Raw genomic sequence first — 13,976 nt, 5'->3', positions numbered from 1 at the left:
GTCAGAGGCAGGAGGTGGGGAGACTACTGAGGACTCTCATAGAAGTTTCAGCCATAGAGAGTGGGACCACCTGAGCTAGTATAAGGCTAAGCAAAGTGAGGTTCATGCACTGGTATTGAGCTCAGAAAGTGATCAGTTTAGAAACTTGTGTGGCAGTTTGACATTGCTGTGACATTCTTATTGTATTTTATAAAGCTATAATTACACAAAGTCGAAAAAATTTTGAAAGGATTTTGGGAAACACTGATTTAAGGTTTCTAGAACATCAAGCTACACCCAGAAGTGGATGTTTTGTCCTGCTGTAGAGGATTAGAATGGGGAGCAGGAAAGCAAAGGCTTTCATGGAGCAGAGTTAGGAGGTTCTGGGTTTTCCTAGTTTGATATATGGGTACAGATGGAAAAAGTTTAGGATTTGTACACACTGGTGTGCCTGTCTGCCTTTCTATGACCTGGGGTTACCAGGAGGAAGAACAGCAGAAGGTAGTGCCCAAAGGAAGGGCTAACAGTCCTAGGGCCTATGGTCACACTTTCTGGTTAGCAGAATGAATGCAAGCAGGTATGAGGGCTCTCAGACTAGGTTGGAATATAATTCACCATGAACTCCTTGAGGAAAGGTGTTCAGTGATGGTGTCTGACCCAGGTATTCTGTCATGTCCAAAGATATCTATTGCAACATTATAATAGAGCACATTTACCCAACTGCCTCAAAAAAGAAGTTTTGAGGAAATAAGCTATTGATTTTGTAGCCCCTAATTAATATCTATGGAGACTGAAGTACTATAGAAAAATAGTTCACATGGAGTGTTATTTGGAAAAAGCAGGATATGAAGTTGTATTAAAGTATAAAGACAATTAGAAGGCTGTTGGAACACCTGGGTGGCTCAGTCATTAAGCATCTGACTTCACTCAGATCATGATCTCACATTTCATGGGTTTGGGCCCTGCATCAGGCTCCCTGCTGATAGTGTGGATCCTGTTTGGGATAGTCTGTCTGTCTCTCTCTCTCAAAATAGGTAAACTTAAAGAAATGAAGGCTGTTGCAAAATAAATAAATAAATAAATAAATAAGAAGGTATTATATTTAATTGTATACCAATAAATTAGATAACTTAAATGAAATGGAAAAATTCCTAGAAAGACATGAACTACCAAAGCTGACACAAGAAGAAATAGACAATTTGAATAGACCTATAACAAGAGTTTGAATTAGTAAACAACAACCCACAAAGAAAAGCCTAGACCCCAATGGCTTTATTTCTTTATTCTGCCAATCAATTAAAGAATTAATACCAATTCTTCATAAACTCTCTCAAAAAATAGGAGAGGGGTACCTGACTGGCTCAGTCAATGGAGCATTTGACTTAGGATTGTAGGTTCGAGCCCAAACTGAGTATAGAGATTACTTAAAAATAAAATCTTTTTTAAAAAAATATGAGAGAACATTTCCCAACTTATGCTAGGAGGCCAATCATCAGGATACCAAAAGCAGACAAAGATATCACAGAAAAGAAAAATACAAACCAATATTTCTTACGACTGTGGACACAAATCCTCAAAAATACAGCCATATATACATACATGCATATATACATATATGTATATATGCATGTATGTATATATATATTTGGCTCAACATATAAAAATCTATTGATACAGTATACTATATCAATAGAATAAAAACAGATACCACATGATTAAATCTAGCACCCATTCATGACCTAAACAAATAAGAGCAAGCTAGGAATAGACTAACTCCATCAACATAATAAAAGGACATCTTTGAAAACCCCATACAACTAACATCATACTTAATGGAAAAGACTGGAGGCTTTCTTCCTAAGGAAAATGAACAGGAACAAGACATTGTACTAGAGTTTCTAGGCTAAATGACTTCAAGATTGGAAGGTACAGGATCAATCTATAAAAATCAGTTGTATTTCTCTACACTTGTAAAGAACAATCAAAAAACGAAGTTAAGACAATAATTACAATAGCACAGAAAAGAATTAAATGTTTATGAGTAAATTTAACAAAAATACAGTATAACGCTTATATTTTGGATGATACAACTCATTGTTGTACCAAAGACCTAAACAAATGGAAAGACATTCCATTGGATGTCTTAATATTGTTAACATGGTAGTAGTACCGAAATTGATCTACAGATTCAGTGCAATCCCTTTCAGAATTCTAGCTGGCTTAGAAATTAACACTCTGTGGCCAAAATGAAGAAATCAGGAGACTATAGATGCTGGAGAGGATGTGGAGAGACGGGAACCCTCTTGCACTGTTGGTGGGAATGCAAATTGGTGCAGCCGCTCTGGAAAGCAGTGTGGAGGTTCCTCAGAAAATTAAAAATAGACCTACCCTATGACCCAGCAATAGCACTGCTAGGAATTTATCCAAGGGATACAGGAGTACTGATGCATAGGGGCACTTGTACCCCAATGTTTATAGCAGCACTCTCAACAATAGCCAAATTATGGAAAGAGCCTAAATGTCCATCAACTGATGAATGGATAAAGAAATTGTGGTTTATATACACAATGGAATACTACGTGGCAATGAGAAAAAATGAAATATGGCCTTTTGTAGCAACGTGGATGGAACTGGAGAGTGTGATGCTAAGTGAAATAAGCCATACAGAGAAAGACAGATACCATATGGTTTCACTCTTATGTGGATCCTGAGAAACGTAACAGAAACCCATGGGGGAGGGGAAGGGAAAAAAAAAAAAAAAGAGGTTAGAGTGGGAGAGAGCCAAAGCATAAGAGACTGTTAAAAACTGAGAACAAACTGAGGGTTGATGGGGGGTGGGAGGGAGGGCAGGGTGGGTGATGGGTATTGAGGAGGGCACCTTTTGGGATGAGCACTGGGTGTTGTATGGAAACCAATTTGACAGTAAATTTCATATATTAAAAAATAAAAATAAATAAAAAATAAAATAAAAAAAAATAAAAAAATAAAAAAATAAAAGAAATTAACACTCTGATCCCAAAGTTCATGTGGAAACTCAAAGGCCCCAGAATAGCCCAAACAGTCCTGAGGGAAAAAAAGCAAAATTGGAGGACTCACACTTCCTGAGTTCAGACCTTAATGCAGAGCAATAGTAATCATGATAGTGTGGTACTAGCTCAAGGACAAACCTATAGGTCAAAAGAATAGAACTGAGATCCTGGAAATAACTCACATTTCTGTGATCAGTTGATTTTTAACAAGGGCACCAAGACCATTCAATGGATGGAGAAAGAGGAGTCTTTTTTTTTTTTAAGTTTGTTTATTTTGAGAAAAAGTGGGGGAGAGAAGGGGAGAGAGAGAATGCCAAGCAGGCTCTGCACTATCAGTGCAGAGCCTGATGTGGGGCTCAAATTCACAAATTGTGAGATTAGGACCCGAGCCCAATTTAAGAGTCAGATGCATAACCAACTGAGGCACCCAGGTGCTCCTGAAAGAACAGTCTTATCAACAAATGTTACTGGGACAGCAGGATATCCACATGCAAAAAATTAAAGTTGGGTCCTTACTTCACACTGCATACAAAAATTAACTCAAAATAGATGAAAGAAATAAATGTAATAGCCAAACTACAGAACTCTTGTGACTTTGGATTTGCTAATGGACTTCTGGAGATGAAAGCAAAATCACAAGCAAAGAAGAAATAGGTAAATTGTATTTCATTAAAATTTACCACTTGTGCTTCAAAGGACACTATCAAGATGGTGGGGAAAAAACTAGAACTGGGAAAAATATTTGCTAATCATATTTCTAATGAAGGACTTATTTCTAGAATACAAGTATTCTTACAACTCATGCAACTCAGTAATAGATTAATGACACAATTTTTAAATGGGCCAAGGATTTAAATAGCTGTTTTTAAATATGATATACAAATACCCATTAAGCAAGTGAAAAAATACTCAACATTATTAGCCATTGGGGAAATACAAGTAGAACCACAAGATTCCACTCCACACTACTAGGAAATCAAAAGATAGATAATAAGTATTGGCATCAATGTGAAGAAATTGGGACTTTCGTACACTGCTGTCGGGTATATAGAATGGTAGACACTTTGGAAAACAGTCTGGCAGTTCCTTAAAAAATTAAACATAGGCATAACATTTGATGGTCCTCAGTAAATACCCACGAAAAATGAAAACCTGCCTACGCAAATAACATTTATTTGAGCATTAATATGAATGTTCAAATAGCCATTTGACAAAGGAACTTTTTTTAAATGTTTTGAGAGAGAGAGAGAGCATGAGTGGAAGAGGGACAGAGAGAGCAGGAGACAGGATCTGAAGCAAGCTCCAGGCTCCTAGCTGTCAGCACAGAGCCTGATGCGGGACTCGTACTCATGAACCATGAGATCGTGAGCTGAGCCGAAGTCGGATGTTTAACCAACCAAGCCACCCAGGGGCCCCGACACAAGAATTTCAGTCTTCAGTAAATATCCAAGAAAAATGAAAACATGCCTATGCAAATAACGTTTATTGAATGTCTTTATGAATGTTCCTATCAGCATTATACACAGTAGCCAAAAACTTTAAACCAACCAAATGTTCATTAACGGAAGCAAGGTGTGGTTATCCATATAATGAAGTACTATTCAGTCATAAAAAAGGAGTCAAGTACCAATACATTCTACAGCATGGATGAACCTTGAAAACATGTGAAGTGAAAGAAACCAATGCTGGATGTCACATATTCTGTGATTCCATTTATAGGAAGTGTCCAGAATGGGGACATCTCTGGAAATGGAAATAGATTAGATCATCCCATCAGGGGAGATATATGAAAACAGAAAATGGACTAGAATGGGAGAATTGGGGGGTGGTAACAGATACAGAGTTTATTTTTGAGATGATGAAAATACTCTGAAATTGCTATTGCGACTGTTGCACAACTTTGTGAAGACACCAAGAACTGTTGAATGGTATATTTTAAGTTCATCAATTGTGTGGTATGTGGGTTACATCTCAGTAAAGCTATTAACCAAAAATAAACACATTACACACATACATATACACAGATTAAAATGGAGAAGTGCAAGAAAATGCATGAGACACTTTCTGTGTCAGCAGCACCTAGGACTTGGAAGTGGCTTTTTTTTCATAGGCTTTTGTTTTGAAACTTTAAAACCTTGAGCAACATGGAAAAATAGTCCATTGAACATCTTTGTACCCTTCACCTAGATTCACCAGGTTTTGTCATGTTTGTCAGTTTTGATTTTACTTTTACTCTACAACACATATGATAAACACATGACACTTCTTCCTATGAGAGGCACTTCCTAAGCAAGGATGCTGTTCTACATAATCACATTCCATTATCACACTCCACTGGGTACTTAGTCCTATACTTTAAAGCTTTTTAACAATTTTTTGTGAAGTAGTGTCCATTGTTTAGAGTTCACTCTTTGTGTTGTATAGTTGTATGTGTTTTGACAAATGCATAATGTCATGTATCCAGCATTATAATCATGCACACTAATTTCCTCTCCCTAAATATCCCTTGTACTGTAGCTATTCATTGATCCCTTCCTCCTCCCTGAACATCTGACAATCACTGGCCTTTTTACTGTCTCCATAGTTTTGCCTTTTCTAGAACGTCATATAATTGGAATCATACTGTATGTAGCCTTTTCTAATGGGCATCTTTCACTTAGCATTATCTATTTAATGTTCTTACATGCATTTTCATGGTTTGATAGCTCATTTCTTTTTTTTACCAAATAATATTCCATTGTATGGATGTACCACAGTTTGTATATATCACAGTTTATCCATTCCCCCATTGAAGGACATCTTGGTAGTTTCCATTTCGGGGAGTTATGTATAAACAATATATAAGGCTGCTATGAACATTCATGTGGAGGTTTTTGTGTGAATAAATGTTTTCAACTCGGGCAAATACCTAGGAGTGCCATTGCTGGGCCATGCCATAAGACTAACTAGGTTTAGCTTTAAAGAAACTCCCAGGCTATATTTCACAATGACTGCATTCCCACCAGCAGTGATTGAGTTCTTTTGATCACATCCTTGCTCAGCATTTGTTGTTAGTTTTTTAGATTTTAACCATTTTAATAATCATTGAGTGATCTCTTATTTTTTTAATTTTCAATTCCCTGATTTTCACTTCTAATGTTGACCATCTTTTCATATGCTTATTAGCCATCTGGATCTTCTTTGGTGAGGTGCCCCTTTAGATCTTTTGTTTATTTTTTAGATTGGGTTGCTTGTTTTCTTACTGTTCTACAAATTCTTTGTATATTTTGGATACAAGTCCTTACTCAGATAATGTGATTTGTAAATATTTTTTCCCAGTCTGTGGCTTATCCTTTCATTCTTTTAACAATGTCTTTCTCAGAGCGTAATTTTCTAATGTTAAAGAAGTCCAACCTAACCAAATTTTTTGTCATAGATCATGCTTTCAGTATCATATCAAAAACTCATTGCCACTGTAGTCAATAGTATTGTAGTAATTTGTGTGGTGACAGATGGTAACTACACTTACCCTGGTGAGCTCTTTGTAATGTAAAACCAAGCTCATCTAGACTTCCTACTGTGTTTTTTTCTAAGTTCTCATTTTATAGTTTTGCATTTTCCACATAGATCTATGATCCATTTTGAATTAATGTTTGTGGAAGATGTAAGGTATGTGTCTAGATTCAGTTTTTGCATGTGATTGTCCAGTTGTTCCAGCATTATTTGTTGAAAAGACTATCTTTTCTATGCCTTTGCCTTAATCAAAGATGAGTTGACTATATTTGTATGGATCTATTTCTAGGTCTTTTGCCTTTCCATATAAACTTTAGAACCAGTTTGTCAATACATACAAAATAATTTCCTGGGATTTCTGTTAGGATTCCATTTAATCTCTAGATCAAGTTATGAAAAATTGACATCTTAACAATATTGAGTCCCTTATCCATGAACATAGAATATCTCCATTTTTTAGTTCTTTGATTTCTTTCATCAGTTTTGTAGTTTTCCTCATTTAGAATTTAGATATATTTTGTTAGATTTATATCTAATTACTTCATTTTTGATGCTAATGTAAATAGTATTGTAATTACAATTTCAAATACCAGTTGTTCATTACTGCCATGGACTTTTGTATGTTAACTTTGTATCCTGAAGCCTTGCTATAATTGCTTATTCTGTTTTTGTTGTTTTTGATTCTTGGAGATTTTCTACAAAGACAATTATGTCATCTGCAAATAAAGACAGCTTTATTTCTCCTTCCCAATCTGTATGCCTTTTATTTCTCTGTCTTACCTTACTGCATTAGCTAGGACTTTTACTACAATATTAGAACTAATGAGAGGGGACATCCTTACTGCCTTATGAGGAAGCATCTAGTGTCTCACCATCAAGTATGATGTTAGCTGTAAGTTTTTTTGTGGATATTCTTTATCAGATTGAGGAAGTTCTCTAATCCTGGTTTGCTAAGAATTTGGTTGGGTTTGGTTTTTTGGGGGGTTTTTTTTGTTTGTTTGTTTGTTTGTTTTAATGTTTATTTTTGAGAGAGAGAGAGAGAGCACGAGTTGGGGAGAGACAGAGAGAGACAGAGACACAGAATCCAAAGTAGGCTCCAGGCTCTGAGCTGTAGCACTGAGCCACCCAGGCGCCCCTACGAGTTTTTTTTGTCATGACTGGATGTTGGGTTTTGTCAAATGCCTTTTCTGCATCTATTGATATGATCATAAGATTTTTCTTCAGCTTTGTTGGGCATGATGGATTACATTAATCACTTTGGAAGGCAGCTATGCTCACCACTATACCACCAATGCTACATTAATCACTTTGAATGTTAAGCTAGTATACATTTCTGCAGTAAATTCCATTTGGTCATTGTATGTAATTCTTATACATTGTTGGATTCAATATGCCAATATTTTGTTGAAGATTTTTACATCTATGTTCATGAGCGATACTGGCCTATAGTGTTGTTTTTTTTTCTTGTAATATCAGTATCTGATTTTTTATTTGGGTAATATTTGCCTCATGAGTGTTAGGATATACCTCCCCTTCTTCTCTTTTCTAGAATATATTGTAGAGAATTGGTATAATTTTTTCCTTAAATATTTGGTAGAATTCACCAATAAGACTGTGTGGACCTGGTACTTTTTTTTCTTGGAAAGTTATTAATTGTTGATTCAATTTCTTTAATAGGCCTATTCAGATTAGTTCTTTTTCCTTGTGTGAGTTTTAGTGGATTTTTTTTTTCAAGAAACTGGCCCATTTCACCCAAGTTATCCAATCTGTGGGTTTATTCATAATATTCCTTTATGTTCCTTTTATTGTCCAGGGGATCAGTAGTGAAGGCCCCTTTGCATTTCTGACATTAGTGATTTGTGTCTTTTCCCTTTTTTTCTTAGCCTAGCTACAAGTTTATTAATTTTATTGCTCTTTTCAAAGAATCAGTTATTTATTTCATTGATTTTCCTCTGTTGTTTTCCTGTCTTTAATTTCATGGGTTTCTCTTCTAGTTTTTATTATTATTTTTTTCTATTTGCTTTATATTATCTTGCTTATTATTGCCTTAATATATTATTATATTGCTACTTATTATTTATTTGCTTCTGCTTGTTCGTCTTTTTCTAGTTCCTAAAGGTAAAGTTTAGATTTTTTATATCAGGTCTTCCTTCTTTTCTAAAATATGCATTCTCTGCTACAAATTTCCTTCTAAGCACTGCTTTGACTGTGTTCCACAAATTTTGATAAATTGCACTTTTTCATTTAATTAAATGTTTTTACATTTCTCTTGAGATTTTGACCCATATATTGTTTAGAAGTCTGTGGTTTAATCTCTGGGGATTTTCTGGTATCTTTCTGTTATTATTGTCTAGGTTAATTCTGTTGTGGACTTGAAGCATACTTTGTATGATTTTTATTCTTTTAAATTTGTTGAGACCCTTGGGTGGCTTAGTCAGTTGAGCAACTGACTTCGGCTCAGGTCATGATCTCACAGTTTGTGAGTTCAAGACCCCCATCAGGCTGTGTGCTGGCAGCTCAGAGCCTGGAGCCTGCTTCAGATTCTGTGTCTCCCTCTCTCTCTGCCCCTCCTCTGCTCACGCTCTCTCTCTGTCTCTCAAAAATAAATACATGTTTAAAAAAATGTATGTATTTTTTAAGTATGTTTTATGAACCAGAATGTGGTCTACCTTACTGAATATTCTTTGTGATCTGGAGAAGAATGTGTATATTATTGTTGAATGAAGTATTTTATAAATATCAGCTAAATTCAAATGATAGTACTTTTCATTTAATTATTTCCTTATTGATTTTCTGTCTCCTGGATCTTTCAATTACTGATAGAGGTAGAGTGAAATCTCCACTTGTAATTGTGGATTTGTCTACTTCTCCTTGCAGTTCTATCAGTTTTTGCCACATGTATTTTGACACTCTCTTGTTAGGCATGTATACAGTTAGGACCCTTTTATCATTATGTAATGCTCCTCTTTATCCTTAATAATTTTCCTTAGTCTGGTGTCTACTTTGTCTGAAATTAATATAGCTACTCCAGTTTTATTTTAAGTAGAGTTAGAATGGCATACGGGTATATGTTGGAGATGTTGCAGGTTCCAGACCACCACAATAAAGCAAATATTGTAGTGAAGCAAGCTAAATGAATATTTTGGTTTCCTAGTACATGTAAAAGTTGCTTATACTCTATGGTAGTCTAGTAAGTGTTCAATAATAGCATTATATCTAAGAAAGCAATGTACATACCTTAAGGGAAAAAATACTTCATTGCTAAAAAATGCTAACCATCATCTCTGCTTTCAGCAAGTCATAATCTTTTTGCTGGGGGAGGGTCTGCCTCAGTGTTAATGGCTACTGACTGATCAGGGTGGTGATTGCTGAAGGCTGAGGTGGCTGTGGAAATTTCTTTAAATAAGACAATGAAATTTGCTACATCGACTGACTCTTCCTCTTATGAACAATCTCTCTAGCATATGATGCTATTTGATAGCATTTTACACGCAGCAGAACTTCTTTCAAAATTGGAGTCCATCTTCTCAAAGCCTGCTACTGTTTGATCAACTGAGTTTATGTCATATTCTAAATCCTTTGTTGTCATTTCAACAGTCTTCGCAGCATCTTCAGTTCTAGATTCCATCTCAAGAAACCACTTTCTCAGGGTGCCTGGGTGGCTCAGTCAGTTGAGCATCTGACATCGGCCCAGGTCATGATCTCGTGCCTCATGAGTTTGAGCCCCACATCAGGCTTGCTGCTGTCAGCACAGAACTCGCTTCAGATCCTCTCTCCCCTTCTATCTGTCCTTCCCCCACTTGGGCTCTCTTTGTCTCTCTCAAAAATAAATAAACATAAAAAAAATCACTTTCTCTGCTAAACCATGAGAAGTAACTGCTCATCCATTCAGGCTTGATCCTGAGATAGTAGCAACTCAGTCACATCTTCAGGCTCCACTTCTCCTTCTAGATCTCTTGCCATTTCAACCACATCTGCAGTTACTTCTTCCAATAAAGTCTTGAACCCCTGAAAGTTATCCATGAGAGTTGGAATTTACTTATTCCAAACTCCTGTTTATGTTGCTGTTTTGACCTCTTCCCATGAATCTTGAATGTTCTTAATGGCATCTAGATGATGAAGGTTTTCCATTTACCTTGTCCATATCCATCACAGGAATCACTGTCTATGGCAGCTATAGCCTTAGAAAATGTATTTCCTTAATAATTAAGACTTGAAAGTCAAAACTACCTTTTGATCTATGGCCTGCAGAACAGATGGGCTAGCAAGCATGAAAACAACATTAATTTCATATATCTCTATCAGAGTTCCTGGGTGACTAGGTGTATTGTCAGTGAACCAGTAATATTTTTAAAGGAATCTTTCTATCTGAGCAGTAGGTCACAACAGTAAGCTTAAAATATGTAGTAAGCCATGTTGTAAACAGATACGCTCTCTCTAGACTTTGTTCTGTTTATAGGATATAGGCAGAGTAGATGTAGCATAATTCTTAAGGCCCTAGGATTTTTGGAATGGTAAGTGAAGATTGACTTCTACTTAAAGTCACCAGCTGCATTGGCCCCTAACAATAGAGTCAGCCTGTCCTTTGAAGCCAGGCATTGGCTTCTCCTGTCTAGCTATGGAAGTCCTAGATAGGGATGCCTGAGTGGCTTAGTGGGTTGGATGTCTGGCTCTTGATTTTGGCTCAGGTCATGATCTCATGGTTTGTGAGAGGATTGAGCCCTGCATCAGGCTGAAAGAACAGAGCCAGCTTGGGAGTGTCTCTCTCTCTCTCTCTCTTTATCTCTGTCTCTCTCTGTCTCTCTCTCTCTCTGTATCTATCTCTGTCTCACCCTCTCTCTCTCTCTCAAGATAAAAAAAAAATTTTTTTTAAGTCCTAGAGGTGGTTGGGTGGCTCAGTCAGTTAAGCATCTGACTCTTGATTTCAGCTCAGATTGTTATCTCACAGTTTGTGAGTTCAAGTCCCATGTCCAGCTGTGTGCTGATAGTGTGGGGCCTTCTTGGGGTGCTCTCTCTCTCCCTTTCTCAAAATAAATAAGCTTTAAAAAAGTGTAAAAGTCCTAGATAGCATCTACTTTCAATACAAGGCTGTTTCCTGTATATTGAAAATCTGTTGTTTGATGCATCTTTGCTAATTATCTTAGCTAGATCTTCTGGATAACTATCTGCAGATTCTACATTAGCACTTGAAGCTTTGCCTTGCCTTTTTAGTTATGAAACTAGCTCCTTTCCTTAAATTCATGAACTAACCTCTGCTAGCTTCAAACTAGTTATTCTACCCTTATTATACCTGAGCCCTGTCTAATTGGTGGTGAGATGTGGGGGAGGAGACACATTCTCTTATCTTGTGATTAAATCTTTTGTTTTTTGGACCAGAGACCCTGGGCTATGACCTTCAGATGAGTTCCTTAGCGTGTGTGTGTGTGTGTGTGTGTGTGTGTGTGTGTGTGTGTAAGGCTACTCTGTAGTTGGTTAATTGCCCTGCCCACAAGTTATATAGGACTCTAGTAAAGTAGTTCCTCTTAAAGGCAGGCTTTTGTTAAGGAGAAGGGAACTCTGGGTGTGTTTCAACTGGTTTTCTTCCCCCTCTGCCAGCCCAAAGCACACAGGGGATTTTTCCATCGCTGATCTTCACCCATGAGAGCCTGTTGGAGCTCCTGGAAGTAAAGTTAACATAAGTGTGGGTACCCTCCTGCCACTGGACCCCCCAAGAGTTTTAACTCACAAGCCAGCCCACACTGAACCTCTAGCAGTGTACCAGTTATTTTAAGTCTTCCTACCAGTTAGGGCTCCAGGGGCTTTGGCTGCGGGTGAGCTATAGCTTTATGTCTTCACCTGGTGTCTCCAGTTTTCAGGGTGGCAGTTTGCCTTGTGACCTTACTTCTCTGATGAATCTAAGAAGAGTTGTTGATTTTCAGTTTTTCAGCTTTCCTCTTACTTTGAAGATGAGAGAGACAACTTCCAACCCCTTTGCATGTTGGAGCAGAAACCAGAAGTCCTTTCTTACAATTTTTATTTATTAACTTTTGGCGATGAGTATGGATTTTATTCATCATTATAAATGTAATAGACACATGGAGAAAGCCATGGATGTCTATGTTTGCGCAGGTTGAAAGAGCAGAACCTTGTGAAAGACCTGAGGCCCCGGGACCTCCTGGAGAGCAGCAGTGACAGCGACGAAAAAGTCCCTGTGGCCAAGCCCTCCTCGCTGTCCAAGCGAAAACTGGAGCTTGAGGTGGAAACAGTGGAGAAGAAGAAGAAAGGGCGACCTCGGAAGGAGTCTCGGCTCATGCCTGTGTCTCTGTCTGTCCAGGTGAGGCCATCGGGCTCATGCTGCCTCCCTCAGCCTACCTCATAACCTCAGTGCTGGAGTCCCCATGTGCCCAAGTGGGATAAGAGAGGCTGTGCATGCCACAGTGTGCCTTATCAGTTGGGAATAGTTGGCGAGACATGCGTACCCCCAGAGGTAGTATGGAGGCCATGCTGCCCCACACCTGGCGCTCAACCCACTCCAAGTCCTTGAGCAGTGCCCTGAGGTCAGCTATTCATCTGGAAAGTGAGGGTCTTTAGAGCATTCATCTGCGCTTTCACCCTCACAGAGTGGGTGGAAATGCCTGGGGAACCAGCCTGGTGTCACCTGTGGGTGACTCACCTTTACCTGACATTGCCCTACAGTGCTGGGGTGGGGCTCAGGGACATTTCTGCTCTTCCAGTCCCCAGCTGCCCTGACCGCAGAGAAGGACACCGTGTGTTTGTCTGTACCAGCACCTGCACTGAAGCTGCCCATGCCAGGCCCCCAGAGAGCATTTACCCTCCAGGTGAGTAGGTTTCCTGTCTCCCCCAACAAGCGTGCACATTCTCTCCACTCTCCCCCTGTGTAAACCCTCAATTGTCACTGACTTAGGGCTGCGTTCCAGGGGCTCTCCATCTCTTTCTGGGGGAAGTTGTAGCTGATCAGGGCCCATTACTAGCCTCTTCCCCAAGGGCCCCCTTGCTGCCCGCCCACGCACATGCACATTTCTCTTCTCTGTGCTTCGCTCTTCCAGTCCTGCTGCCATCTTCTGGATGGCCAGCTCCTTCAAGACTTGTCTCAGTTGTTCCTTTTGGTAGTCTCCTTCAGCTTCACATTCAGCCTTTGGTAGCCTCAGACTTGATATAGTTGGACTGCATCATAATGGCCTGTCTCCCAACCAGCTCACTGGCCCTGTCCTCTTCCCAGGACCCAGCAGAGTCATCATCAGAGCTGTTTGAGCTCTTTGAGTAGAAGCTTATGACCATGTGCTTGTTCAAAGCACAGCTCTAGAGCAAAGAATCCTTTATACCCAGAGCTCTTCCATTCACTCAGTCTAGCACCTGACCTTGAACGTGCCATAGGTTTATGCCTCTTGTTCCTCAGCTCAGATGCACATCCTTGGGAAACCTTCTAGGGCCCGGCATACAGGTCACTTTCTACTGAGCATACACTGCCCCACCCAA

General features: G+C 38.6%; 1 protein-coding gene across 5 annotated transcripts in view; it reads left to right on the top strand.

Moving 5' to 3' along the window:
* Window positions 1-13,976, top strand: part of LOC131490529 (protein HIRA) — a 103,970-nt gene that overhangs the window by 67,249 nt on the left and 22,745 nt on the right. For all 5 annotated transcript variants that reach the window (XM_058692975.1, XM_058692976.1, XM_058692978.1 and 2 more), the window contains 2 exons: window positions 12,609-12,813; window positions 13,214-13,318. In XM_058692975.1, the coding sequence (XP_058548958.1) occupies window positions 12,609-12,813; window positions 13,214-13,318 (310 nt within the window). The remainder of the gene's footprint in view (window positions 1-12,608; window positions 12,814-13,213; window positions 13,319-13,976) is intronic.

This window comes from Neofelis nebulosa, chromosome 11 (genome assembly GCF_028018385.1).
Source record: "Neofelis nebulosa isolate mNeoNeb1 chromosome 11, mNeoNeb1.pri, whole genome shotgun sequence".
NCBI lineage: Eukaryota > Metazoa > Chordata > Mammalia > Carnivora > Felidae > Neofelis > Neofelis nebulosa.
Note: the sequence above shows the minus strand (reverse complement) of the source record. Positions and strands in the feature narration are given on the sequence as shown.